General features: G+C 45.5%; 1 protein-coding gene across 1 annotated transcript in view; it reads right to left on the reverse strand.

The window, feature by feature from the left end:
- itga1 (integrin, alpha 1) overlaps positions 1-24,742 on the reverse strand; it is a 296,244-nt gene extending 271,502 nt beyond the window's left edge. The window contains exons 1-3 of the mRNA XM_085965982.1: positions 24,712-24,742; positions 23,994-24,114; positions 7,668-7,780 (exon numbers count right to left, since the gene is read on the reverse strand). Of these exons, the coding sequence (XP_085822108.1) occupies positions 7,668-7,780; positions 23,994-24,114; positions 24,712-24,742 (265 nt within the window). The remainder of the gene's footprint in view (positions 1-7,667; positions 7,781-23,993; positions 24,115-24,711) is intronic.
- Positions 24,743-25,932: the final 1,190 nt, after the last annotated feature.

Consider the following 25,932-nt stretch of genomic DNA (forward strand, 5'->3'; position numbering starts at 1 on the left):
GGAGTAAAAATACACAAGAGTTACACCCATTCTAAAATACATGCTAAATTCCAGTAGTATTGGCTGCTGGCAGAAGATGCATGTATGCAAACAATAGCATAACAAGGGCAAAAGCTGCTGTCTCAGTAATTCCACCATTTACACCAGAATTGCACCCGAGTTAAGCATGTCAGAAGGGAGGGTAAGTTACCTGCATCAGTGTCAAACTAGGAGGTGGTTAAGTTCACAAGGTCTGAATGTCAACAAACTTTGTTTAAAAATCATTATAGTGTCACCTCTGAGTCAGAAGGTTGTGGGTTCAAGTCCCACTCCAGAGAATTGAGCACAAAAATCTCGGCTGACACTCCAGTGCAGTACCGAGGGAGTGCTGCACTGTCGGAGGTGCTGTCTTTCAGATGAGACGTTAAACCGAGGTCCTGTTTGCCCTCTCAGGTGGACGTATAAGATCATATGACACTATTTCAAAGAAGAGCAGGAGAGTTATCCCTGGTGTCCTCGTCAATATTTATCCCTCAATCAACATCATCAACAGATTATTTGGTCATTATCACATTGCTGTTTGTGGGACCTTACTGTGCGCAATTGGCTGCCACGTTTCCTACATTAAAACGGTGACTACACTTTAAAAAAGCATTTAATTGGCTGTAAAGTGCTTCGGGACATCCGGTGGTCATGAAAGGCGCTATATAAATTAAAGTATTTTTTTTAAAATCAGCTTTGAATGAAGCTATTAAAAATATATTTTCTCAGTCATGCAGCTAAAAAAGGAATCTGCAAGCTGCCTTTCAGCAGTTTCAGGAAACTGCAAGCTGCCTTTCAGCAGTTTCAGGAACCAAAGTGAGAGGCAAAAACAGGAAGGCAGATTATTATCTGAACGGCAATAGGTTGGGAGAAGGGGAAGTGCAACGAGACCTGGGTGTCCTTGTGCACCATTCGCTGAAGGTAAGCATGTGGTTAAGAAGGCAAATGGTGTGTTGGCCTTCATAGCGAGAGGATTCGAGTACAGGAGCAAGGATGTCTTGCTGCAGTTGTACAGGGTCTTGGTGAGACCACACCTTGAGTATTGTGTGCAGTTTTGGTCGCCTTACCTGAGGAAGGACGTTCTTGCCATGGAAGGAGTGCAGCGAAGATTCACCAGACTGATACCTGGGATGGCAGGAATGACGTATGAGGAGAGATTGGGTTGATTGGGCTTATACTCGCTGGAGTTTAGAAGAATGAGAGGGGATCTCATTGAAACTTATAAAATTCTAAAAAGACTTCAGATGCATATTTACAGCAAGTGCTACACCTGGAGCCTCTCTGTGCTGTTCTTGAACCCACTCTGGTGCTGCGGCAAGGTGGTACCCGAGGGCCAGAAACGCCAGTGGTCCATGGCTGTGCTGTGGTTTCAGAAGTCTCTAGGAACCAGGGTGGCCCTGATCTCAGGGCTGCCGAGCACACTTCAGCAGGTTGCATCATCACTGTAGATCCATGGAATTCTTGGTCCAGTTACCCAACACTATCGTGAGCTGACATCTGAGGGGATTGACTGGAAAGGTCATATGAGCTGTCACCCGGTGAGAGGATGACATCATGAAGGCAGATTCTAGACTTACTGCCTGATATTTCCACCCATTCCACCGCAGATCAAAATCCAGCCCGATGTGTATGTTATCTTCGAACCATTCCAATCTTTTCTGGAGATTTGACATTTTAAGGTAGTAATCTCTGGATTGCTACCAGTGCCACGAGCTAATAAGTTTAGAGAGAGTAAGATAGATAAGCTAAATACGTGGCTTGAGCAGTGGTGCAAGGGAGAGGGATTTAAATTCTTGAGGCATTGGAACCAGTTCTTGGGGAGGAGTGACCTGTACCAAGGGGACGGTCTACACCTGAACTGTGAGGGAGCCGATGTCCTCGGGGTAATATTTTCTAGGGCGGTTCGGGAGGATTTAAACTAATTTGGCAGGGGGATGGGAACCTAGGTAGTGGAAAAGAGGGAAGTCATATGAAGTCAGAAGTAGATGGTAGAAAGGTGAGAAGCAATAAGCAAAGGAGAGAAACACAAAGGGCCAAACTAATTCACAATGAGAGTGTGAAAAAAGCAAGCCTGAAGGCTTTGTATCTTAATGCTAGAAGCATTAGGAACAAGGTGGATGAATTAGTTGTGGAAATAGAGGTAAACAAGTATGATTTGATTGGGATTACAGAAACGTGGCTGCAGGGTGGGCAAGGCTGGGAACTTAACATCCAGGGATATACAATATTTAGGAAGGATCGGCAAAAAGGTAGGGGAGGTGGGGTAGCATTGCTGGTAAAGGAGGGGATTAATGCAATGGAAAGGAAGGATATTAACTCGGATGAAACGGAATCTGTATGGGTAGAAATGAGAAATAGCAAGGGGAGGAAAACGTTAGTGGGTGTGATATATAGGCCTCCAAATAGTAATATGGAGGTGAGGGAAGGCATAAAAAGGGAAATTAGAGAAGCGTGCGATAAGAGCACAGCTGTCATCATGGGTGACTTTAATTTACATATTGATTGGACTACCCAAATTAGTAAAAATTCTGAGGAGGAGGAATTCCTGGAATGTTTTCGGGACGGTTATCTGGACCAATATGTCGAGGAGCCGACTCGAGATCAGGCCATTTTAGACTGGGTATTGTGCAATGAGAAGGGACTTATCAGCAATCTTCTTGTACGAGGCCCCTTGGGTCAGAGCGATCATAATATGATCGAGCTCTCAGTCGAGATGGAGAGTGAGGAAATTGAATCAGAGACTAAGGTCCAGAACTTAAATAAAGGGAATTACGAGGGTATGAGACGGGAATTGGGTAAGATTGATTGGGTGGTGTTTCTGGGGGGATTGACAGTGGATAGACAATGGCAAGCATTCAAAGATAGAATGGAAGAATTCCAGAACATGTTTATACCGGTTTGGCATAAAAATAAACCTAAAAAGGTGACTCAACCGTGGATAACGAGGGAAATTAGGGACAGCATAAAATCAAAAAAAAGGGCATATCAACTGGCAAAAAAAAGCACCAGACCGGAAGATTGGGGGCAGTACAGGATACAGCAAAAGAGGACAAAGGGATTAATCAGGAAGGGGAAAATAGAATACGAAAGTAAACTTGCAGCAAACATAAAGACAGACTGCAAAAGCTTTTATCGGTATATCAGGAGGAAAAGACTGGTAAAATCCCAAGTCGGTCCCTTGCAGTCCGATTCGGGAGAATATATAATGGAGAATAAGGAAATGGCAGACCAATTAAACTCATACTTTGGTTCTGTATTCACAAAGGAGGACACAAATAACCTCCCAGGAATATCGGCAAACATAGGGACTAATGAGAGGGAGGAGCTGACAGAAATTAGTATCTCTAGGGATATGGTGTTGGGTAAGTTGAGGGGACTGAAGGCCGACAAATCCCCGGGGCCTGATAAACTACATCCTAGGGTACTTAAGGAGGTGGCCCTGGAGATAGCAGATGCTCTAAGGATCATCTTCCGGAACTCCATTGACTCGGGAACAGTACCCGTGGATTGGAGGGTAGCTAATGTTACCCCAATATTTAAAAAGGGGGGTAGAGAGAAAGCAGGGAATTATAGACCAGTAAGCCTTACATCGGTTGTGGGCAAAATGCTAGAGTCCATTATTAAGGATAAAATAGCGGAGCACTTGACAAATGGGGAAAGGATCGGACAGAGCCAACATGGATTTACAAAGGGTAAATCGTGTTTGACTAATCTGCTGGAATTTTTTGAGGAAGTAACTGGTAAAATAGATGGGGGAGAGCCAGTGGATGTGGTGTACCTTGACTTCCAGAAAGCCTTCGATAAGGTCCCACACAAAAGATTATCATGCAAAATTAAGGCTCATGGGATTGGGGGCAAAGTATTAACGTGGATAGAGAACTGGCTGGCGGATAGAAAACAGAGAGTTGGAATAAACGGCTCGTTTTCGGAGTGGCAGGCAGTGACCAGCGGGGTGCCGCAAGGATCTGTCCTGGGACCCCAGCTGTTCACAATATATATAAATGATCTGGATCAGGGAATTGGATGCAATATTTCCAAATTCGCTGACGACACTAAACTAGGAGGAGGGGTGGGCTCTGATGAGGATGTCAGGAGGCTACAGTGCGATTTGGACAGGTTGGGGGAATGGGCGGATACGTGGCAGATGCACTATAATGTGGATAAATGCGAGGTTATCCACTTTGGGGGTAAAAACAGGAGGGTAGATTATTATCTAAATGGCAATAGATTGGGAGATGGGGAAGTGCAGAGGGACCTGGGTGTTCTTGTGCACCAGTCACTGAAGGAGAGCATGCAGGTGCAACAGGCGATTAAGAAGGCAAATGGTATGTTGGCTTTCATATCAAGGGGGTTCGAGTATAGGAATAGGGATACCTTACTACAGCTGTACAAGGTGCTGGTGAGCCCGCATCTGGAGTATTGTGTACAGTTTTGGTCGCCCCATCTGCGGAAGGATGTTCTTGCCATGGAAAGAGTGCAACGGCGATTCACCAGGCTGATACCTGGAATGGCGGGAATGACCTACGAAGAGAGATTAAATAGTTTGGGCTTGTACTCACTGGAGTTTAGAAGATTGAGAGGGGATCTCATCGAAACATATAAAATTATGGCAGGCCTGGACAGGCTGAATTCAGAGAGAATGTTTCCAATGGCCGGGGAGCACAGAACCAGGGGCCACAGTCTAAAAATAGCGGGCAAATCATTTAAAACAGAGATGAGGAAAAATTTCTTCACTCAAAGAGTGGTGAGCCTGTGGAATTCCCTGCCACAGAGGGCTGTGAAGGCTAATTCAATAAATATTTTCAAGAGAGAATTGGATATATTTCTGAAGGCTAAGGGGATTAAGGGTTACGGAGAAAAGGCGGGGACGGGGTACTGAACTGGTAAGATCAGCTATGATCTCAGACGAAGATCAGCCATGATCTCATTGAATGGCGGAGCAGGCTCGAAGGGCCGAATGGCCTACTCCTGTTCCTATCTCTATGTTTCTATGTTTCTATGTTTAACCATTTTTGAAATTAAAAGTCTCCTTAGGTACCATCAAATATCATAAAATAAAATCTATGACCAGAAATTTTCAGGGTGGGGGGGGGCGGTGTTTCAGGGGGCGCGTTTGGTGGTGGGTCGGCTGGGAAAATGTTTTTTTTGACAGCAGGTAGGGAAATCGCTGTCAACCCATCTCCACGCTAGTCTCCCAGATATCGGGTCTGTCATTGCAGAATATACACGACACCAAGTGGAGGGGGAGGCAACTTAGATCATTAGCTGGATTGTTAAGAGGCAATTAACTAGCATTTTAAGCTTACTTTTAGATTTTTAGAGTTCACCAATGGCTCCCCCGCTGCTCGGGCATCACGTCAGGTAAGGAGGTCAGGAGTTGTGTCAGCATGGGATGACTTACTAACTTGACAGCTGTAAATGGTCTATAAAAGCTCCCATTTCATTGGTCTTCACTTTCCAGGGTTAGAAGCTGTTACTTACTGCATTTGGAAGACAGATTGAGCTTTATGCAGCTTGCAAGTGTTTGGAGCTAACTCTCCATCCAGTGTCACATCATTGGAACAACTGCTCTCACCATTGACATGTCGCTTCTGTCATCTCTACTTCACCTGCCATCTATTCCATCAGCATCGGTGCCCTTGAAACTATCCCACCATGATCAGCCCCAACACCAGCAGCTCCTGGCACACCAACAGCACCAACCTTCTCCGCAATCAACTGATGCTGTACACGACACAGCGCATCAGCTCCCGACCACATTACTGCCCGGGATCCAGGGATGGCCTCGCCATGGCCAGATTTACTTCACTTGACAATATACATCCTAGCTGCCACATGATGTGCCAGGTTGGCATCACCCCACATCAACACCATAAAGCACCCCTACAATGCCCAAGCCATTCCTTTCACACTCATCACCATTGTGGGGAGGATACCGTTATGTCTCATCATTCACTGCAACTCAATAAGCCACTTCCAAAGGTGCACACAAACCTGTCCAAGAACGCAAAGTGTTGAAAATAAAGGTTTCAGTGTTTGACAGCACATTAACATAAACTTTCCATGAACATTGGATAAAACACCCAAGTGCCTCCCCTTGTGTGTTGTTAGTTGGTATGATTGGACTAGGATGTGAGGGTGGCTAGTGAGGTGGGGAAGTGATGATGTAGATAGAGAGAGAGGGATGGATGGAGGTGCAAGGTAAGTTGGTGTGAGTAAGGATGTGCAGGAGTAGGGTATGGAAGGCAGAGTGATGGGGATGTGATGAGTGGCACAGCAGGATGAGGTTGAGTGTGGCTTTTCAGTAACATTTTGTGATCTACTGAGATCATTGAAAGGTTTGCACCACTGCAGCCTGGTTCTCCTTACGACATCCCTGCTTGTGCCCTCCTGTGCAATATGCAACCAGGCTGCGTTGATCTCCTGGGGCGGTCTCTTCTGCCCATGGGAAAGGAAGAGGACCTCCCTGCGTGCTGTGACTCCCTCCATAAGCATATGGAAGGATTCATGGGAGAGCCTGAGTGCAGCCATGCACCTCTGTACAGTGCTTGTCAGTGTTTGCAGCACCTCAATACTGTAGAACACTGACAGCAGAACTGTCAAAATCAATTTGCGCATGGTCCCTTTAAGGAAACTGGCTGATGGTGCTTGAAGTGACATCATCAGACCCGCTTCCTTCAATTGGTCGGCAAATGCGCTGGGCTGGCTTAACAAGTCCAATCAGCATGAAATTATTTTCACAGAGCGGGCTGGAGTCAGCAGCGGGATCGCACTCGCCCCCGACCCCGGCCGCCCCGGACCTGCCTTGGTAGCCGGAATCGCGGCCTATGATTCCAATATCTCTTGACTTAAACTTTCCAGGACTTGCCTAACTGTGAGTATTTCAGAACAGAAGCAAAAGCTTCAGTACTAAGATCTCACTGAGGCATCAGGCTACGAAGAAATAGATTAATTGGTTCTACCAATGACACTGTAGCAGAAAGTCGACATGCAACTGTTCCGGAGCTGTTTACAAGAGAGAGCTATTGCATTCCTTTCCATGTGCAACCAAATAACTGGTCTGCAGGGACTGAATAAAGGCAGCCTTTTGGTAAGAGCTTTGTTAATTGTCACCGGCTCCACCTTGTTTAACTTAATGATTGCTTAAGGAGAAAAAAAAGCATTTAGATTTGTGGGAGGGATTCTAATCCTATCTGCCTGGTGGAAACCGGGTAGGTGGGTAGTTAAAATGCCCCAGGTTACTTAGCCACCGGGAAGTCACCAGAATAGAACCATTTCCAATTTTCATGGAGGCTTCTGGACAGACGGCTAAGCTGCCTGCCCAAAGCCAGCGAGGTCTTAATTGACATATGCTAATCGGGGGTCTGATAACATCATCTGGTCCCGGACAGCAATTTTAACTTCAGCCTGAGGGAGGAATCTGCTGGCAGTTAAATTCCCACAACTCCACCACATCCCCCACCCAGTTAGCAATAAACTGAGCAGTTTATCTTATCTGTTTTTGATTTTGCTAGCTTACACGTATCACTCTTTGTAAAATTATACAATAACATGGAGCAGAAGATGATGATTCAGCCCAAAGACTTTGTAAATATTCATGTTCTGTCACAATGATTTTAATGAGAGAAAATATATTTTAATTTTACCAGCCAAGTTTAACTTCACACATTCCGGACTGCTGGTCTTCAACGTTGGACATTTGTAGACATCACCAGTTCTGTTTTTGGGCTGTCCTTCCCAGGGAGAGCCAATAAGAAGCCTGAATGCAAAGAAAAAGAATTTGCATGATAACTTCACATCATGCATGGGTGTACTTTTGTGCATTCAGAAACAAAACTCTGACCATTAAAATGCAAGTTGGACTAAAAACATAAGTTAGATTTCCTGGTCCCAGCACCAAAGTGATGGGCTGCTGTGAGAAAACTTCTGTTGACTTCTCGCTAGGCCGAACTCTGGGATTTTGTGGGGTCAATGCCAATTAATTATTCATGTAAATTTCCCAGTCCATATTGCATCTGGTGCTGTCGGTTCACGAAATGGATAGCAGTGAGAAATTGTGCATAACCGGTTCGCAGAGGGCTGCATTTACTGTTGCAGCCACTTAAAGGTAAATGGCCACAGTTAGGGATAAACTTGTTGCAGCCTCTAAAAAGTGAAGTGTTTGAAAAGATTATTTTAGCCTTTCCAGGGGCTGTATAGGGCAAAAGATTTGGAAGTCATAAACCAGTATCTGGCTGAATAAATGTGGAGGCGAGAAATAGAATCTGTCGATGAGTAATAAATCACCACAGTGCCCACACACTGTGATTGGGTGATTGGGCAGATGCATGGCAGATGCAGTATAATGTGGATGAATGCGAGGTTATCCACTTTGGTGGCAAAAACAGGAAGGCAGATTATTATCTGAATGGCACTAGATTGGGAGAAGGAGAAGTGCAACGAGACCTGGGTGTCCTTGTGCACCAGTCGCTGAAGGTAAGCATGCAGGTGCAGCAGGTGGTTAAGAAGGCAAATGGTATGTTGGCCTTCATAGTGAGAGGATTCGAGTACAGGAGCAAGGATGTCTTGCTGCAGTTGTACAGGGCCTTGATGAGACCACACCTTGAATATTGTGTGCAGTTTTGGTTGTCTTATCTGAGGAAGGATGTTCTTGCCATGGAGGGAGTGCAGCGAAGATTCACCAGACTGATACCTGGGATAGCAGGAATGACGTATGAAGAGAGATTGGGTCGATTGGGCTTATATTCGCTGGAGTTTAGAAGAATGAGAGGGGATCTCATTGAAACTTATAAAATTCTAACAGGACGAGACAGACTAGATGCAGGAAGGATGTTCCCGATGGCGGGGGAGTCTAGAACCAGGGCTCACAGTTTAAAGATAAAAGGTAAGCCATTTAGGACAGAGATGGAGGAGGAATTTCTTCACCCAGAGAGTGGTGAACCTGTGGAATTCTCTACCACAGAAGGCAGTTGAGGCCAATTCATTAAATATATTCAAGAAGGAGTTAGATATATTTCTGAAGGTTAAAGGGATCAAGGGATATGGGGAGAAAGCGGGGACAGGGTACTGAATTTGGATGATCAGCCATGATCTCATTAAATGGCGGAGCAGGCTCGAGGGGCCGAATGGCCTACTCCTGCTCCTATCTTCTATGTTTCTATGTTTCACACTCTATTTGGTGGCTGGTGAAGTAGGTACAAGGACTACTGGTCTGTTTGGCACTCGAGGCACTGTCCCCAGAGGGTAGGAGTGCAGCATGTCTCATAGAAAACTTTAGCCAGGGCTAAAGATCTGGAAACAGAAGCAAATGGCATGTTTTAAGGTAGTTGCCAAGGTAACACTATCCAACAACATAGTTCAACCATCTACCTGGCAAACAATGTATGCCATAAAGTGTTGAGGGTCAATCTGTTCCATATTTACTGCTGGCCCATGCTATGCCCTCACACAACCTTATAGCTCTCTCACTGCGTACTATGCATACCTATACTCTGGGAAGAGGGAGTCGCCATGAATTTATAGGAAGGGAGTCTTGGCTAAATTCAAGGACAGACATTGTTGACTGTGGAAGTTCTGTGGATATGATACATTTTGATTTCAGAAAGGTTTTTGATATCACGCTACACAAGTAATTAGCCCACAAGGTAGGAAGGCATTGCGTGAGAGGAAAGCTTCTGAAGTGAATTAAAAATAGGCTAAAATGGAGAAATAGGTGGTTGTGAATGGGCTGTATTGTTACGTCAAGGGCCCATCAATAAGGTGCCACAAGGATCAGTGCTGGGCCATTGTTGTTTATATTGTTGGAGATTTAAAGCTGAGGATAAAACAAAGCTGCCTATCTTTCCAGATGACACAAAATTGGGTGGAGTTTCAAACAATAGCGAAAAGGTAAACCAAGTACAGAGGAATCTGGATATTTTGGGATGATGGGTCAGTGAATGATGTGCTTTCAGTTCTGTGTATTAGGATAGTTAATATACTACTTTAAAACTAATCAAAAAATGTAAACTTGAAAGTATTTTCCTGTTGAGAAACCAATTAAATTCCTGACTCGTCTGAATAAATGCTGTATTTCACAATATATGCAGCTGATCTACTGGGGCCAATAATGGAATTGAATGTGAACACATGCAAGGTAATGAGACGAGGAAAGGGAAATAAATAAAAGCATAGAAATGAAATGGCTGTGGGCTACGGGAGACGGATCTAGAGGTTTTGGTGGATAGCTGACTGACACCAACTGCACAGTATGCATCAAGAGTAAGAAAATTGATCAAATCTTGGGATGTATTGTCAGCGTGATGGATCCAAGAAGGTACCAATGAGTCTGAATAAGGCCTTGGTACAGCCACAGATGTGTACAGTTCTGGTTTCATTCTACAGTGATGTTATCCAGATATTGGAGGCATTGCAGGAAAGGGTAACCAAACTGATATAATTTAAGGCATCTGAGGTATGAGTGATTAGTTTACTTTGAGAAGGCTCAGCTGAGATATAATTCTAGTATTCTAGATTCTTCAGGGAACAGATACAGTAATTGAAACCCTGATAGTTTGCTTGAGATTGATACAAACTCTAGAACCAGGGGACAGAGTCTGAAGCTTAGAAGAGGAAAAGTAAATCGAAACAGTTTAGATTGAATTGCTTTATGCAGACGATAGTGAATATATGGGCTCATCTTCCCAGGAAGGCAGTGGAGATAAATAAGTAGAAATAAAATGAGAATTGGTTAGATATTTGAGGGCGTGGGTGATCAGTCAAATAGACTACAGAGTCTTTTCCAGTGCTATACTTTCTTAAATGTCTATGTAGGGCACACAATCATGCTGCAACTTGCAACTGACACTCCAGGCACACTCACGTGTTCAAAAGGCTTCCCGACTGACACTCTCGGTCACTCATTCAATCACATAGACACACGGTTAAGCACAACACCATGTAAGCACTGTTTGAAGAGGTACCTTGCTGCCACTATTCCAACATATGATCCCTTTCTCTTTTAGTAAGGGGTCCAACGTGAACCAGCCAGCAATTCTAACTGCACCTCACACCACAAGATGTCACCCATCCCCGTTGTAAGCAGTATGGCTACCTTCACCCTGGAGATTCAGGTAGTAAGCTTCAGGAAGTAGCAGTGTGTGATACATTTGTGTTCTGCAAAATGGCTGATACTGTTGAAGGAATAGGAGGCATAAATATTGACGGTGCTGATGACCTTGAATGTTACTGGCAGTGCTGTTCCTGTTGAGATTGTCTTCAGGGTTGTTTGAAGTAGGCGGCACAGCTCGATAACTGAACAGTTCTAAATATTCTAAACAGTAACCTGCAAAAGCAGTTCTCCTATGTCATTGCCAGGGAGCTGTGCCTGACCATGTACATAAGGTTGCTTGGAAAATTGCATGTGTGCTCTGGTGCAATCTGATCTGCCTGCCATTTCTTCTTTAGTCCTTTTTGTCCTCTTCTATCTAAGCCAGGAGAGCACTGAGCATCTGTATAACTTCCCATGCCTTTGCAACAAAAATGAAGGAGTAGCCCTGCTTTAAGAAAATCCTTCCCCACAGGCCAGAACATGGCTGGCCTTTAATATCTATTTTAAATGGTTGAGCTGAGTGCACTGCATGTGGGCTGCATAACCTCTGGAATTTTGCTAGTCACTGTGCAGTAATTTGTACTAGATCTGTGATTTAAGTGAAGCATTCACATATTCTGTGTGAGAGAGAACAAAGCTGTTGGACAACCAAGTACAGGAACTTGCATGCTGCGCTAAATGAGCAGAAAATGGGCTAGTTTTGGAACTTGCTATTTTCTGTCCTCCGCGTGCCCAGATCCTGCTGACAAAAAGTTTTGCACTAGCAAAATTGTACCTTATCTGTTTCTACACCTTTAGGAATAACTCATTTATATAGAACAACCTCTGGGATATAAAAGCTAACTTCTAGGCATCTTTCCAACTCTTAGTGGGATGGTGATGATAATGGAAAAAAAGGAATATGATCGGCTTTCCCTCTTGGTCATTATAACATCTGAATGTGTAAAACATGCCTAAGTCTGTAACTGTTGGTACTAAAATTAGAACAGGATTTTTTCCCAGTAGAAACTAATGGCAAATCATATCCACAAAATATTATGAAAGTAATTTGTTGTTTCCATGCAACAAGGTTATTCACTTTCAGACTGCAATCATGAAGTAACAGCTTCATGTGATTGCTTCTTTTCATTGCAGGCATCTTACACACTACATCATCAAAATAGATCTGCACTCTGTTGGTATTTAAGAACAGAAGGACATTTATTTACAGGGAGGGGATCTGGTCTAATATAAGACATGTTTTCCAACCATGTACTGATCCCTATCTCTACAGTTTTCAAAGGGTCCCAGAAACAAGCTACTGTACTGTAGCACATTGGTGCTGGAGTCTACCAGAAGTATAATTGCAACTAGATCATGAACAGGAAACAACAATGTGCAGTGTTTATTTATATTTAATCTGTGCTAGGATCTAGGAACAGATTTCATTTTCAGCTTCTGGGTGTAAAGAATTGCCTAGTTGCAGAGAAGAGATGAAAATCAGGTAGGGAGAATCGGGTACCCATAATCTTTCTTCCATTAAGTTAGATGGGGTCAGCTGTGCGATGGGACATGCGATTGGCATTGCCTAGTTTTCTTCGCTCTTTGCTGCACCCAGGTGATGCTTTATTCCCAGACGCTAAAGATGAAAATCATAGAATCATAGAAAGTTACAGCACGGAAGGAGGCCATTTCGGACCATCGTGTCCGCGCTGGCCAACAAAGAGCTATCCAGCCTAATCCCACTTCCCAGCTCTTGGTCCGTAGCCCTGCAGGTTAGAGAATCCCAAGTGCACATCCAAGTATTTTTAAATGTGGTGAGGGTTCCTGCCTCTACCACCCTTTCAGACAGTGAGTTCCAGACCCCCACAATCCTCTGGGTGAAGAAATTTCTCCTCAAACCCTCTCTAAACCTTCCACCAATTACTTTAGATCTGTGCTCCCTGGTTTTTGACCCCTCTGCTAAGGGAAATAGGTCCTTTCTATCCACTTTATCTTGCCCCTCATAATTTTATACACCTCAATAAGGTCTCCCCTCAGCCTCCTCTGTTCCAAGGAAAACAAACCCAGCCTATCCAGTCTTTCCTCATAGCTAAGATTCTCTACTGCCGGCAACATCCTTGTAAATTTCCTCTGTACCCTCTCTAGTGCAATCACATCTTTCCTGTACTGTGGTGACCAGAACTGCACGCAGTACTCTAGCTGAGGCCTAATTAGTGTTTTATACAGTTGAAGCATAACCCCCTTGCTCTTGTATTCTATGCCACGGCTAATAAAGGCAAGCATTCCGTATGCCTTCTTAACTACCTTATCTACCTGGCCTGCTACCTTCAGGGATCTGTGGACATGCACTCCAAGGTCCCTTTGTTCCTCTACACTTCTCAGTGTCCTATCATTTAAGGTGTATTCCCTTTCCTTGTTAGCCCTCCCCAAATGCATTACCTCACACTTCTCTGGATTGAATTCCATTTGCCACTGTTCTGCCCACCTGACCAATTTATTGATATCTTCCACCAGTCTACAGCTTCCTTCTTCGGTATCAACCACACAGCCGATTTTAGTATCATCTGCAAATGTCTTAATCATACCCCCTATAGTCAAGTCAAGATCATTGATATATACCACAAAAAGCAAGGGACCTAGTACTGAGCCCTGTGGAACCCCACTGGAAACAGTCTTCCAGTCACAAAAACACCCATCAACCATTACCCTCTGCTTCCGGTCTCCGAGCCAGTTTTGGATCCAACTTGACACTTTGCCCTGGATCCCATGGGCTTTTAACTTCGTGACCAGTCTGCCATGTGGAACCTTATCAAAAGCCTTGCTAAAGTCCATATACACTACATCAAACACACTACCCTCATCTACCCTCCTTGTTACCTCCTCAAAAAATTCAATCAAGTTTGTCAGACATGACCTTCCCTTAACAAATCCGTGCTGACTATCCTTGTAGTAAAACACCCCAAGGTGCTTCACAGGAGCAGTATCAAACAAAGTTTGACACCGAGCCACATAAGGAGATTCCCATTTATACCTCTTCTAGACCCATCTTTTGTTTCTTTACTTGTCCCATTACCTTCTCCTTTTGCCTTGTACAATCATACTTTTTGTCATTTAATCACTCCTGCCTTCCACCCTATCACAGCCCTTCCCTTTTGTTCTTTCCTCCCCATCCCCTTTCCCTGCCTCCGCAATTGTTTAAATCTTATTATATCTCTAACTTTTTTCCAGTTCTGACAAAAGGTCATTGACCTGAAACGTTAACTCGGTTTCTCTCTCCACAGATGCTGCCTGACCTACTGAGTATTTCCAGCATTTTCTGTTTTTATTTCACATAAGTAAATATTAAGGCAGGTGGCCAAAAGCTTGGTCCAGGAGCTCGGTTTTTAGGAGCGTCTTAAAGGCCAAAGAGAGGTAGAGAGGTGAAGAGGTTTAGGGAGGGAATTCTAGAGCTTATGGCCTTGGCAGCTGAAGGCATGGCCACTAATGGTGGAGCAATTAAAATCGGGGATGCTCAAGAGGCCAGAATTTTAAAATTGAGGCGTTGCTTATCCAGGAGCCAATGCAAGTCAGTGAGCACAGAAATGATGGGTGAACAGGACTTGGTGCGAGTTAGGACCCGGGCAGGAGAGTTTTGGATGAGCTCAAGTTTACGGAGGGTAGAACGTGAGAGGCTGGCCTGGAGTGCGTTGGAACAGTCAAGTCTAGAGGTAACAAAAAGAAAAAAAAAAGAAAGAGTTCCATTTATACAGCGCCTTTCATGAACTCAGGACGTCCCAAAGTGCTTTACAGCCAATGAAGTGTAGTTATTGTTGTAATGTAGGAAACAAAGGCATGGATGAGGGTTTCAGCAGCAGATGAGCTGAGGCAGGGGCAGAATCAAGCGATGTTCCAGAGATGAAAATAGGCGGTCTTAGTGAAGACGTGGATGTGGTCGGAAGCTCATCTTGGGGTCAAATATGACACCAAGGGTGGGAACAGTCTGGTTCAGCCTCAGGTAGTTGCCAGGGAGAGGGATGAAGTCAGTGGCTAGGGAACGGAGTTTGTGACGGGGACCGAAGACAATGGCTTCGGTCTTCCCAATATTTAATTGGAGGAAATATCTGCTCATCCAGTACTGGATGTTGGACAAGCAGTCTGATAATTTAGAGACAATGGAGCAGTCGAAAGAGGTGGTGGTGAGGTAGAGCTGGGTGTCGTCAGCGTACATATCGAAACTGATGCTGCGTTTTCAGATGATGTCATCAGCATGTACATGAGAAATAGGAGTGGCCAAGGATAGATCCTTGGGGGGCATCAGAGGTAATGGTGCTGGAGTAGGAAGAGAAGCCATTGCAAGTGATTCTCAAGCTATGATTAGCTAGATAAGAATGAAACCACGTAAGTGCAGCCCCACCCAGCTGGATGATGGTGGAGAGGGGTTGGTGGAGGATGGCGTGGTCAACTGTGTCAAAGGCTGCAGACAGGTCGAGATGGATGAGAAGGGATAGTTTACCACTGTCACAGTCACATAGGATGTCATTTGCGACTTTGTTAAGAGCTGTTTCGGTACTGTGGTAGGGGCAGAAACCTGATTGGAGGGATTCAGATGAAATAATCAGATAATGGTATTATAAAGTTGTTGGATGTTTAGAATCAAATGAACCACCCTCAGAATGAGGTGAGTTGGAAGATGCATTCGTGTGCACTATTTATTTTGTTGAAAAGATAAATATTGTGGTGGTCCTGCATTATGAGCCTTGGTCCTAGATTATCCAATTAAAACAAATCATACTGTTTGTAATGAAATCTGTTTGTCTTGATCCTGTATTCGTTTTGCACTCATGTATATTACCCTCCCCCACTGTGTATAGTTTCACTTCCTCTTTCCCGACTAACCTGGGAGGTTCCAGGTCTTGGCTCTTGGCTCCGCCCCGACTTCTCTTACATAAAGATCCCAGGATCTGTATGACTCATTCCTGTGAACCAGTCGGCGTGTTGAGATGTTAGCTCTGATCATAGTGATTAAAAGCCAACTTGTTTAAGTCTATAACTTCTAGTTTTGTGGTTATTGAAGGCCCATCAATTTTAATCACTGAAGAATACTAGGATGGATCGACTCCTAAAATCAGAGCGTCTGGACTTGGATCCACATTCTGCTGAAGCATCAAATCAATTTGGACACTGGCTCAAATGCTTCGAACTCTTCGCGGGGGCCTCATCCGCTAGCGAGGTAGATAAACTGAGTCTACTGACTACTCGCGTAAGTCATCGGATTTATTCGTTCATCCGGGATGCCACCTCTTACACGGAGGCCATCACTATCCTGAAGGCCCAATACCAGAGGCCAGTAAACGAAGTGTACACCAGACATCTGCTGGCTATGCGTAGGCAGCGACCAGAGGAATCAATGGACGATTTCTTACAGGGCCTAAAGGACCTGGTCCGGGACTGTAGCTGCAAGGCCGTGACGGCCAACGCGTACTCTGACGAATTGGTCCGCGATTCCTTCATCACGGGCCTCAAATCGAATTATATCTGGCAGAGACTGCTGGAGAAGGAGGTCCTGGACTTAATAAAGGCAGTGGCCACTGCGCGATCGCTGGACGTGGCCCAGAGAAACTCTGACTCTTATTCTTCCGGCCATGCAGCCCTCACCGCCTCGTGCGCGCCGAGGGGGCTGCCATCTTGGAATCAGCCATCTTCCCCATCCAGGTCTCAGACCAGCTCTACGCCGCCGGAGTCCCCACACAGAAGTTCACCCAGGAGTCCTACTACAGCGGCAATGTCTCGAGGCCCGAAATGCTACTTCTGCGGCCAGGCCAAACACCCCAGACAACGATGCCCAGCGAAGGACGCTACATGCTTCAAATGTAAGAAAAAGGGGCATTTTAGCAAAGTCTGCAGGGGGAATCCGATTTCCAACTCTGTCACTGCCTCGTGCATGCTGTGCGGGCCACCATCTTGGGATCCGCCATCTTTTCCCGACTCAACGGCCGCCCAGGGCCCAACAGTGGCTTCGATCACGGTGGATCAATCCAGGCCACACCCGTTGACAAAATCCACGATGGACATACAGGTAAACGGGAATTTAACGAAATGTTTAATTGACTGTGGGAGTACCGAGAGTTTTATCCACCCTAGCCTGGTACGGCGGCACTCATTAACGGTAACCCCTACACGGAGCAGAATTGCTATGGCTGCTAAGCCCCACACTTCGGACATTTTGGGCTACTGTGTGGTAACACTGACTGTAAAAGGCACGGACTACAAGGATTTTAAACTCCTCGTGATGCCAGAACTCTGTGTTAATGTAATCTTGGGACTGGACTTCCAGTGCCACCACGAAAGTGTCACGCTAGCATATGGCGGGTCCCAGCCGCCACTAACAGTCTGTGGCATATCAACCTTAAAAATCAGCCCGCCCTCTTTATTCGCTAATCTCGCTCCGAACTGTAGGCCCATAGCGACCAAAAGTAGACGGTACAGTCTGGAAGACAGATACTTTATCAAGGCGGAAGTGGACAGACTCCTGCGGGAAGGCATTATTAAATGCAGTACCAGCCCGTGGCGTGCCCAAGTAGTCATAGTTAAAAATAGCGAAAAGAAACGGATGGTAATTGACTACAGCCAGACTGTTAATATTTATACCCAGCTGGACGCCTACCCTTTACCCCGCATATCAGAAATGGTCAACCAGATTGCGCAATACTGAGTCTTCTCAACTATCGACCTCAAATCCGCGTATCACCAGCTCCCCATTAGAACGGAGGACCGCCCATACACCACCTTCGAGGCGAACGGGCGCCTCTACCATTTTCTCAGAGTGCCCTTCGGGGTAACAAATGGGGTCTTGGTCTTCCAACATGAGATGGACCGCATGGTTGACGAGAATAAACTACAAGCTACCTACCCCTATCTGGACAATGTCACTATCTGCGGGCACAACCAGCAAGACCACGATCTAAATCTTGCGAGATTTTTAAAAACGGCCCTAAAGCTGAATCTAACCTACAACGAAGACAAATGTGTCTTCAACACAACCCATCTATGTATCCTCGGCTGTGTGGTGGAAGATGGGGTAATTGGACCGGACCCTGACCGATTACGCCCCCTAAAGGAACTGCCCCTGCCACACAATCCCAAAGCTTTAAAAAGGTGCCTGGGATTTTTTTCGTATTATGCCCAATGGGTGTCCAATTACTCTGATAAGGCCCGACCCCTCATTAAATCGACGTCCTTCCCACTATCAGCTGAAGCTCGGGAGGCTTTCACCAGTATTAAACAGGACATTGAAAGGGCTGCAGTGTGTGCAGTGGATGAATGCATTCCCTTTCAAGTCAAAAGCGATGCGTCAGACTTTGCCTTAGCTGCGACCCTCAATCAGGCTGTGAGACCTGTGGCCTTCTTCTCCCGAACCCTTCAGGGACCTGAAATCAGGCACTCTTCTGTCGAGAAGGAGGCACAGGCTACAGTGGAGGCAGTGCGGCACTGGAGACACTACCTAGCCGGCAAACGTTTCACCCTGCTCACCGACCAGCGGTCGGTGGCTTTCATGTTTAATAACAAACAAAGGGGGAAAATCAAGAATGACAAAATACTCAGGTGGAGGATCGAACTATCCACGTTCGACTATGATATTATGTACAGGCTGGGAGCCCTTAATGAACCCCCAGACGCCCTATCGCGGGGAATGTGTGCCAGCATTCATACGAACAAATTACAGGGTCTCCATAACGACTTCTGTCACCCAGGGGTCACCCGACTATACCATTTTGTAAAGTCTCGCAATCTGCCCCACTCCATCGAGGAGGTCAGGGCAATGACCAGAGCCTGCCGCATCTGTGCGGAATGCAAGCCTCGTTTCTACAGGCCTGACCGTGCACACCTTATCAAAGCCACACGGCCATTCGAGCGCCTAAGTCTGGACTTCAAGGGACCCCTTCCCTCTGCCGACCGTAACGTATACTTCCTCAATATCATTGATGAATATTCCCGCTTCCCCTTTGCCATTCCCTGCCCAGACATGACCAGTGCCACGGTCATCAAGTGTCTCTGTAATCTATTCTGCATGTTTGGCATGCCGAACTACATACACAGCGATAGGGGGACGTCATTCATGAGTGACGAGCTGTGCCAGTTCTTGCTCTCGAAGGGGATAGCCACTAGCAGAACCACTAGCTACAACCCCCGGGGTAATGGGCAAGTGGAAAGGGAGAATGCTACTGTTTGGAAGGCTGTCACGTTAGCCTTAAAGTCAAAAGGCCTTCCGACCTCCCGCTGGCAGGAAGTCCTCCCAGACGTGCTCCACTCCATAAGGTCTCTGTTATGTACTGTCACTAACGCTACCCCTCACGAAAAGATATTCGTTTTCCCCCGGAAATCCACCTCGGGCATATCTCTACCCGCGTGGCTGATGTCTCCGGGGACAGTACTATTGCGGAAGCACGTGAGAGGCCATAAAACGGACCCCCTTGTGGAAAAGGTACAGCTCCTCCATGCAAACCCTCAGTACACCTATATCGAATACTCTGACGGGCGAGAGGACACTGTTTCCATAAAAGACCTCGCTCCCTCGGGGAGCGGAGAGAACGATGGGAGACTACCCGATGAAAACCTACACTACAAAGAGACAGGACGCCCAGAGGTATCAGTACCCAACTTTAACCTGGAGGACACTGCAGATAACCTGGAAGACACTGCAGAGGCCCGGACAGTGGAGGAACCAGAATCCATTCCCCTAGAGGCACCCCAACCGGCTTTGCGCCGATCACTGAGAACTGCAAAACCTCCTGACAGACTCACTTATACCAATTTTTAAGAAACATCACCCCGATGGACTAAATCTATAGAAGGGGTGAATGTAATGAAATCTGTTTGTCTTGATCCTGTATTCGTTTTGCACTCATGTATATTACCCTCCCCCACTGTGTATAGTTTCACTTCCTCTTTCCCGACTAACCTGGGAGGTTCCAGGTCTTGGCTCTTGGCTCCGCCCCTGACTTCTCTTACATGAAGATCCCAGGATCTGTATGACTCATTCCTGTGAACCAGTCGGCGTGTTGAGATGTTAGCTCTGATCTTAGTGATTAAAAGCCAACTTGTTTAAGTCTATAACTTCTAGTTTTGTGGTTATTGAAGGCCCATCACTGTTTTACCTTTAAGGACCATTTCATAACTCCTGTATGTCTTGACGCACAATCCAGGAAGTGATATGGATGATAGAGGTTGCAGTGTGGACATATGGGACTTCTAATGGCAGTTGAAATACCAACTTAATTAACTGCAGTCTGTCTCAGCACCTCGCTCTCAACTTCTCTGGTGCAGGAATATGATGCATTCTGCACTTCCTCCACTCCATCATTAGTGAACACTCCTTCAACAGCTGTATTCTTGTCCCTTAAAGCTTCCTCACAAGATTCCTCTACCTTTGACTATGCTTTTGTTTCCTCCCTTAAATCTTTCCCCCCCCACTTTTTCTCTTGTACTTGCAGTCTACCTTTTTATAAAGTGTTCTCTGTGTGAGGAGTGCTTTGGAGATGTTGGTGGTTGTTGTTGATAAACACAAGAAGCACTAAACTATGATTAAAGAACACAGTCAAATTAAACATGCAGACAGCTCACTGGGTTATGTAGTAATTGCTAGTATAGGATCCTGGGAGGTAAGTAATTATTTGTTACATATGTTGTTTTCTTAACTTGCCAAGTTTGTTATACATTTTAAGGATGCATTCATTTACATTTTAAGCCTCGTTTGATTCTCTGTGGATCAGAGAGAAAACAGCAGGACTTACTAATTAAACATCCGCAACATCTCACAGATGTTTTCTTTCAACCAGGCAGGGAAAAAACAAAATAGCTGACACTGCAGAGAGGAAGAAAGGGTTTGCATGCCATTAAATTCACTCTTCTGTGGTAGTATAATAGTCTAAGCTACCAATTAATGTGTGTATGAGACAACATGAACAATAATTACATGTGTTTTGAATGATTCATAACATATGCAACAGAACAGCATTGTAATATATCCTGGACTGATATTGGCCCAGAAATTCAGGTCCCCATGCATGAGTACGCGCTGAGTACTCACCCGTAGGCCCAATGAAAGTGCCGGTTTTGTGCGTGCACTGCGCATGCGCAGGAAACCGGAACTTCCATTCCCTTGAAAGAAGGGGTTCGGAGGTAGAACACGTGCGCCGGAGAGGCAGCGCGTGGGCATTTAACTTACGTTTTTTTCCCAGGTTTTTCCGGGAGGGTAAGTCTCCAGGAGTTACACATGTAAAAAGCAGGCTTTTTACTTTTAACAAGGTAAGTGGTGAATTAAGTAAAATTAAAACATTTTTTCCACAGGTTTATTATTTTTAAATACTTTAAAGAAAGGTAAGTTTATTTTTAGCCCTGTTATAAAATGTAATTAATTTTTCAAAAATTTAAATTATTGTTTAAAATAGTTATTTTATATAATTTATAGTTATTTTAAAAATGTGATTTTAAAAAAATTTATTTGAAGTTTTAGTGATGTTTTGGGGCTTATAGTATTTATGGTTTTGACAGCTCTTCCTGTCAATTTTTCTGGGGTTTTTCACATCAACATTGAATGGGCATTCCCTGCTACCTTGGCTCTCCATGGCCCACATGATCCCAGGGGACGCATCGAACTAACTGCGCCCCTGGGATATGCAAGCACTGCATGCCGGCAGTTGGAGCAGGCCCAGGATCGGAATCCCATGCGGGCCCACAGCTCAACGGCCAGCGCGCTAGGTAAGTGCAGGTCGGAGGCTTGCACCCGCGGGAAGCCTCCGACCCGAATTTCTGGGCCAATATGATGGTCAGTGCTTGATGCATTGAAATGAGTTGTGTACCCATTCGCTATATTTGGCATGAAGGCCTTGACTGGCTGCTAGCATCTTGCCTTGCCACTCCTGGGGCTGGATTTTTCCCACCTCGGCGGGTCCGGGGCGGGCGACGTCAGTGGCTTGGGGGGACCTCGCATCTGTTTCGATCTCGGCCTCCAACAAGATATTCCGATGATGGGCCTTGTTAAGCCCACCCTGCGGGGTTCCTGGCCAATTAATATGAAGCGGGTCTGATTACGTGCCATCAGCCGGTTTCCTTAAAAGGGACCATGTCCGCATTGATTTTGACAGTTGTGCTGTCAGTGTTCTGCAGCATGGAGGAGCTGCAAACACTGACAAGCACTGCACTGCACAAAGGTGCACGGCTGCACCCAGGCTCTCCCATTACGCCCTCCATATGCTTATGGAGGGAGTCACAGCACACAGGGAGGTTCTCTTCCCTTCCAATTGGTGGAAGACACCTCCCCAGGACATCAACGCAGCCTGGTTGCACATTGCACAGGAGGTCACAAGCAGGGATGTCGTCAGGAGGACCAAGCTGTAGTGATGCAAACCTTTCAATGATCTCAGTAGATCATGAAACGTTACTGCCATGCCACACTCAACCTCATCCTGCTGTGCCACTCATCACATCCCCATCACTTTGCCTTCCCTACCCTACTCCTGCACATCCTTACTCACACCAACTTACCTTGCACCTCCACCCATCCCCCTCTATCTACATTATCATTTCCCCATCTCACTAGCCACCACACTCACCCTCATCCTACTGCAAGCATACCAACTAACAACACACAAGGGCAGGCACTTGGGTGGTTTAGCAAATGTTCATGTGAAGTTTCTGGTAATGTGTTGTCAAACATTGAAATCTTTATTTTCAACACTTTGCCTTCTTGGACGGATTGGTGTGCACCTTTGAAAGTGTCTTAGTGAGTTGTAGTGAATGGTGGGACATAACGCACCCCCCGCCCCCCCCCCCCCACCCCCACACACACCCAATGATGATGAGTGTGAAAGGAATGGATTGGGCATTGTAAGGATGCTTTATGGTGCTGGTGTGGGGTGGTGCCAACCTGGTGCAACATGTGGCAGCCAGGGTGTACTGTGTTAAGTGAAGCTAAGCTGGACATGGTGAGACCATCGCTGGCGTCCCGGGCAGCAATGTGCACGGGTGATGATGCCTTGTGGCCAGTGCAGCATCAATTGATTGCGGAGAAGGTTGGTGTGGATGTTGGTGATGCTGGTGTTGGGGCTGCTCATGTTGGGATTCTGAGGACCAGGGTGAGATTTTTCAAGGGCACTGATGCTGATGGAATGGATGGCAGGTGAGGTTGAGATGACAGAAGTAATCTGTCAATGTTGAGATAGGTTGTTCTAAGGAGGTGACAGTGGATAGAGAGATTACTCCAAACACTTCAAAAGTGCATAAAGCTCAAAAGTGGGTTCTAAATACTGAAGGCTGAAGCTTCTGAGTTTGGAAACTGACCATCTGTAAAATGGCAGGTTTTTAAACCACTTTTGCAGCTGCCACCTATTGAAAGAAATGGAGAGTTGTTCAGAACCCGACATACTTATCTGGCGTGATCCCCGAGTGACGGGAACCGCGTGGAAAACTTGGCAAAATGCTTTGGAACTGGAAAAATGGGGCTTTAATTACTTTAAACACCCTCCTAACAAGCACAATTGAATGACCTGTCGCTTAGTGCTGTGTCTGCAAAGCGCAGGCAGAGCCGGCACTTGGGAAACTGACAAGGAGGCGGTTTCAGAGTGGGATACTGGCCCGCTGTCAATCTTTTTGATTTTGACAGCGGACTCCCTCCAAACCCACCCTCTGAGCGTTGGCAAAATTCAGCCCCTGGAGTGTCATGAAGTGTGCACCTGGAGCGCCAGAAAATGATGTGAATGAGTTGACCTTGTGTTATCCAGAAACTTTGCAGTGCGCCGTGGTGGTGCTGGGTGTAGCATGTATTATTGCGCCCGCCTCCCTCGCTATTTCAAACATAATCGATGTCAAGTGACTTTTAAAGCAGAATTCGTTCCAAAATTGTTAAAAATCAGTAACTACTTACCATTTTCCTTCTTTGTTTTCAAATTGCTTAACAGTATATCCAAACATATCTCCTTGTGAACCAGTAAATATCATGGGGTTTTTCACATCAACATTGAATGAACTGGCCAGTTGCAGTATACCTGAAGGAAAAGCAAGCAAGCAATAAAATAAATCAATGTAGTATATAAAGTGTGATGAAATATTCCATTCATCACTCATCAGTATTTCTCTGCCTGTGACTGTGGTTGGTTTCAGTTTCATTTCCATTGTATTGTACTGTGTGTAGGGCTCCGCCCATACCTGGCTCTTATGTAAGCTGGCCCAGCCTGCAGCACATCCAGTACGGCAGACCTCTGGATGGAAGATACATTCTCCTCTGTGTGTTACCTTCTAAGTCAATAAAAGCCTTGTTTTGTTTCGCTAACATCGAGTCTCGGATTTATTGAGGCACATCATAAAGTCTTAGACATTATTTATACTTAAATTAAATACACAGCAGCACGGTAAATTAAAAGTAGAATCATAGAGGCAGAAATCCCGATGGGTCTGCAAGTGCGGCAGCCTAAATGAAAGGATGGAAACCCTCGTCCCAAATCCTCGGGATTGGAGCTTTTACGTGGGTGGGCCAGGCTGTCTGCACCAGGTGTGCATCAGCGACACCTGCCCTGATCTGCCGCTGGAAAACAGAGCGGCCCAGAGCTGCACCGCTATTGGCCCCCCCGAGGACCTTCACGAACCAAAGAACTTTGCCAGCTTTTCAATCTTCATCTTCTAAGAAAACCATAGGTGCTGTAATTTACCGTAATTGATCCCTTCCAGGATCAATGATCTTTATCTGGGGCCTTCTTAAGGGCCATATAAAGCCTCAACTGACCTCTCGCCAGCTGAGAGCTGATTGTCTGAGAACACAAACAAACAATTAGGCTCCTCATTTCTGGTGTTAAAAAAAGACTACTGTACTTTGATCAGACGGAGGCTGAATTTGGGATGGTCCTTTTAATTCCTGTAAAATTCCCTTTGCATTTGGGTGGGCACATAAAAATATAAGCATGACATATGATGTATTTCCCACGTTGACACCCTTAGAAACATTGGATGCAAGTGTTGCCTGTGCATCCCTAGCATCCAACGTTGCTAAGGGCTTTGGGGGCATTTAAAAGTTGGGGTATGGAAACTAGCCTATTAAAGGAACAGGACAGTTTATTTTCATTCTGCGGATGCACAATTGGCTCCCTTACACTGCAGCTGGACCACACTATCAAGTCCCTGAGGCAGCCATCCCAGTTATGTTGTAAATGGTGCGGGTGCCCACCAACAATATGCAAATGTCACTGACACTGGAATTTGGAATGCACCCACCCCAGATCAGCCCTTGAAAGGCCTCCCACAGAAATTCAGCCCCTGTAGTGTTTTTCTTACCCAGTACAGCTAAATACATAAATAGATACTACAGCTGCATAAATAAATATGCTCTGTGAACAATCGTTGTTTATAAATTCTCAGTGTGGGGGGGGGGAAAAAAACAGGTGTGTAACTATTTAAAATAATTTTTTTTAAATGTACTCGAGTGTCTCTCTCTTCCTTACAATGGACCAGATTTTGCTGTAAAAGTAATGGTCAGGCTAACAGTGATCACTGTTATTTATGTGCAAATCAGACAGCAATCTCCGGTGACTGCACAGTAAGATGCGGAAATCCGGAAGTTGCTGTCCGAGTTACCTGGTTCCTCCTCCAAAAGCTTCCCGAAAAACCGCATCTCACCGTCTAACTTTGCATTCAAATACTAATACAAAGGCAAAATACCGCAGATGCTGGAAATCTGAAATAAAAACAAAAAGTGCTGGAAATACTCATCAGGCCAGGCAGCATCAGTGGAGAGAGAAACAGTGTTAATGTTTCAGGTCCTTTGTCAGAATTGGAAAAAGCTGGAGATGGAACAGGTTTTTAGGGGCAGGGAA

Source organism: Somniosus microcephalus, chromosome 2 (genome assembly GCF_052327205.1).
Source record: "Somniosus microcephalus isolate GS21.2 chromosome 2, FLI_Smic_1.0, whole genome shotgun sequence".
NCBI lineage: Eukaryota > Metazoa > Chordata > Chondrichthyes > Squaliformes > Somniosidae > Somniosus > Somniosus microcephalus.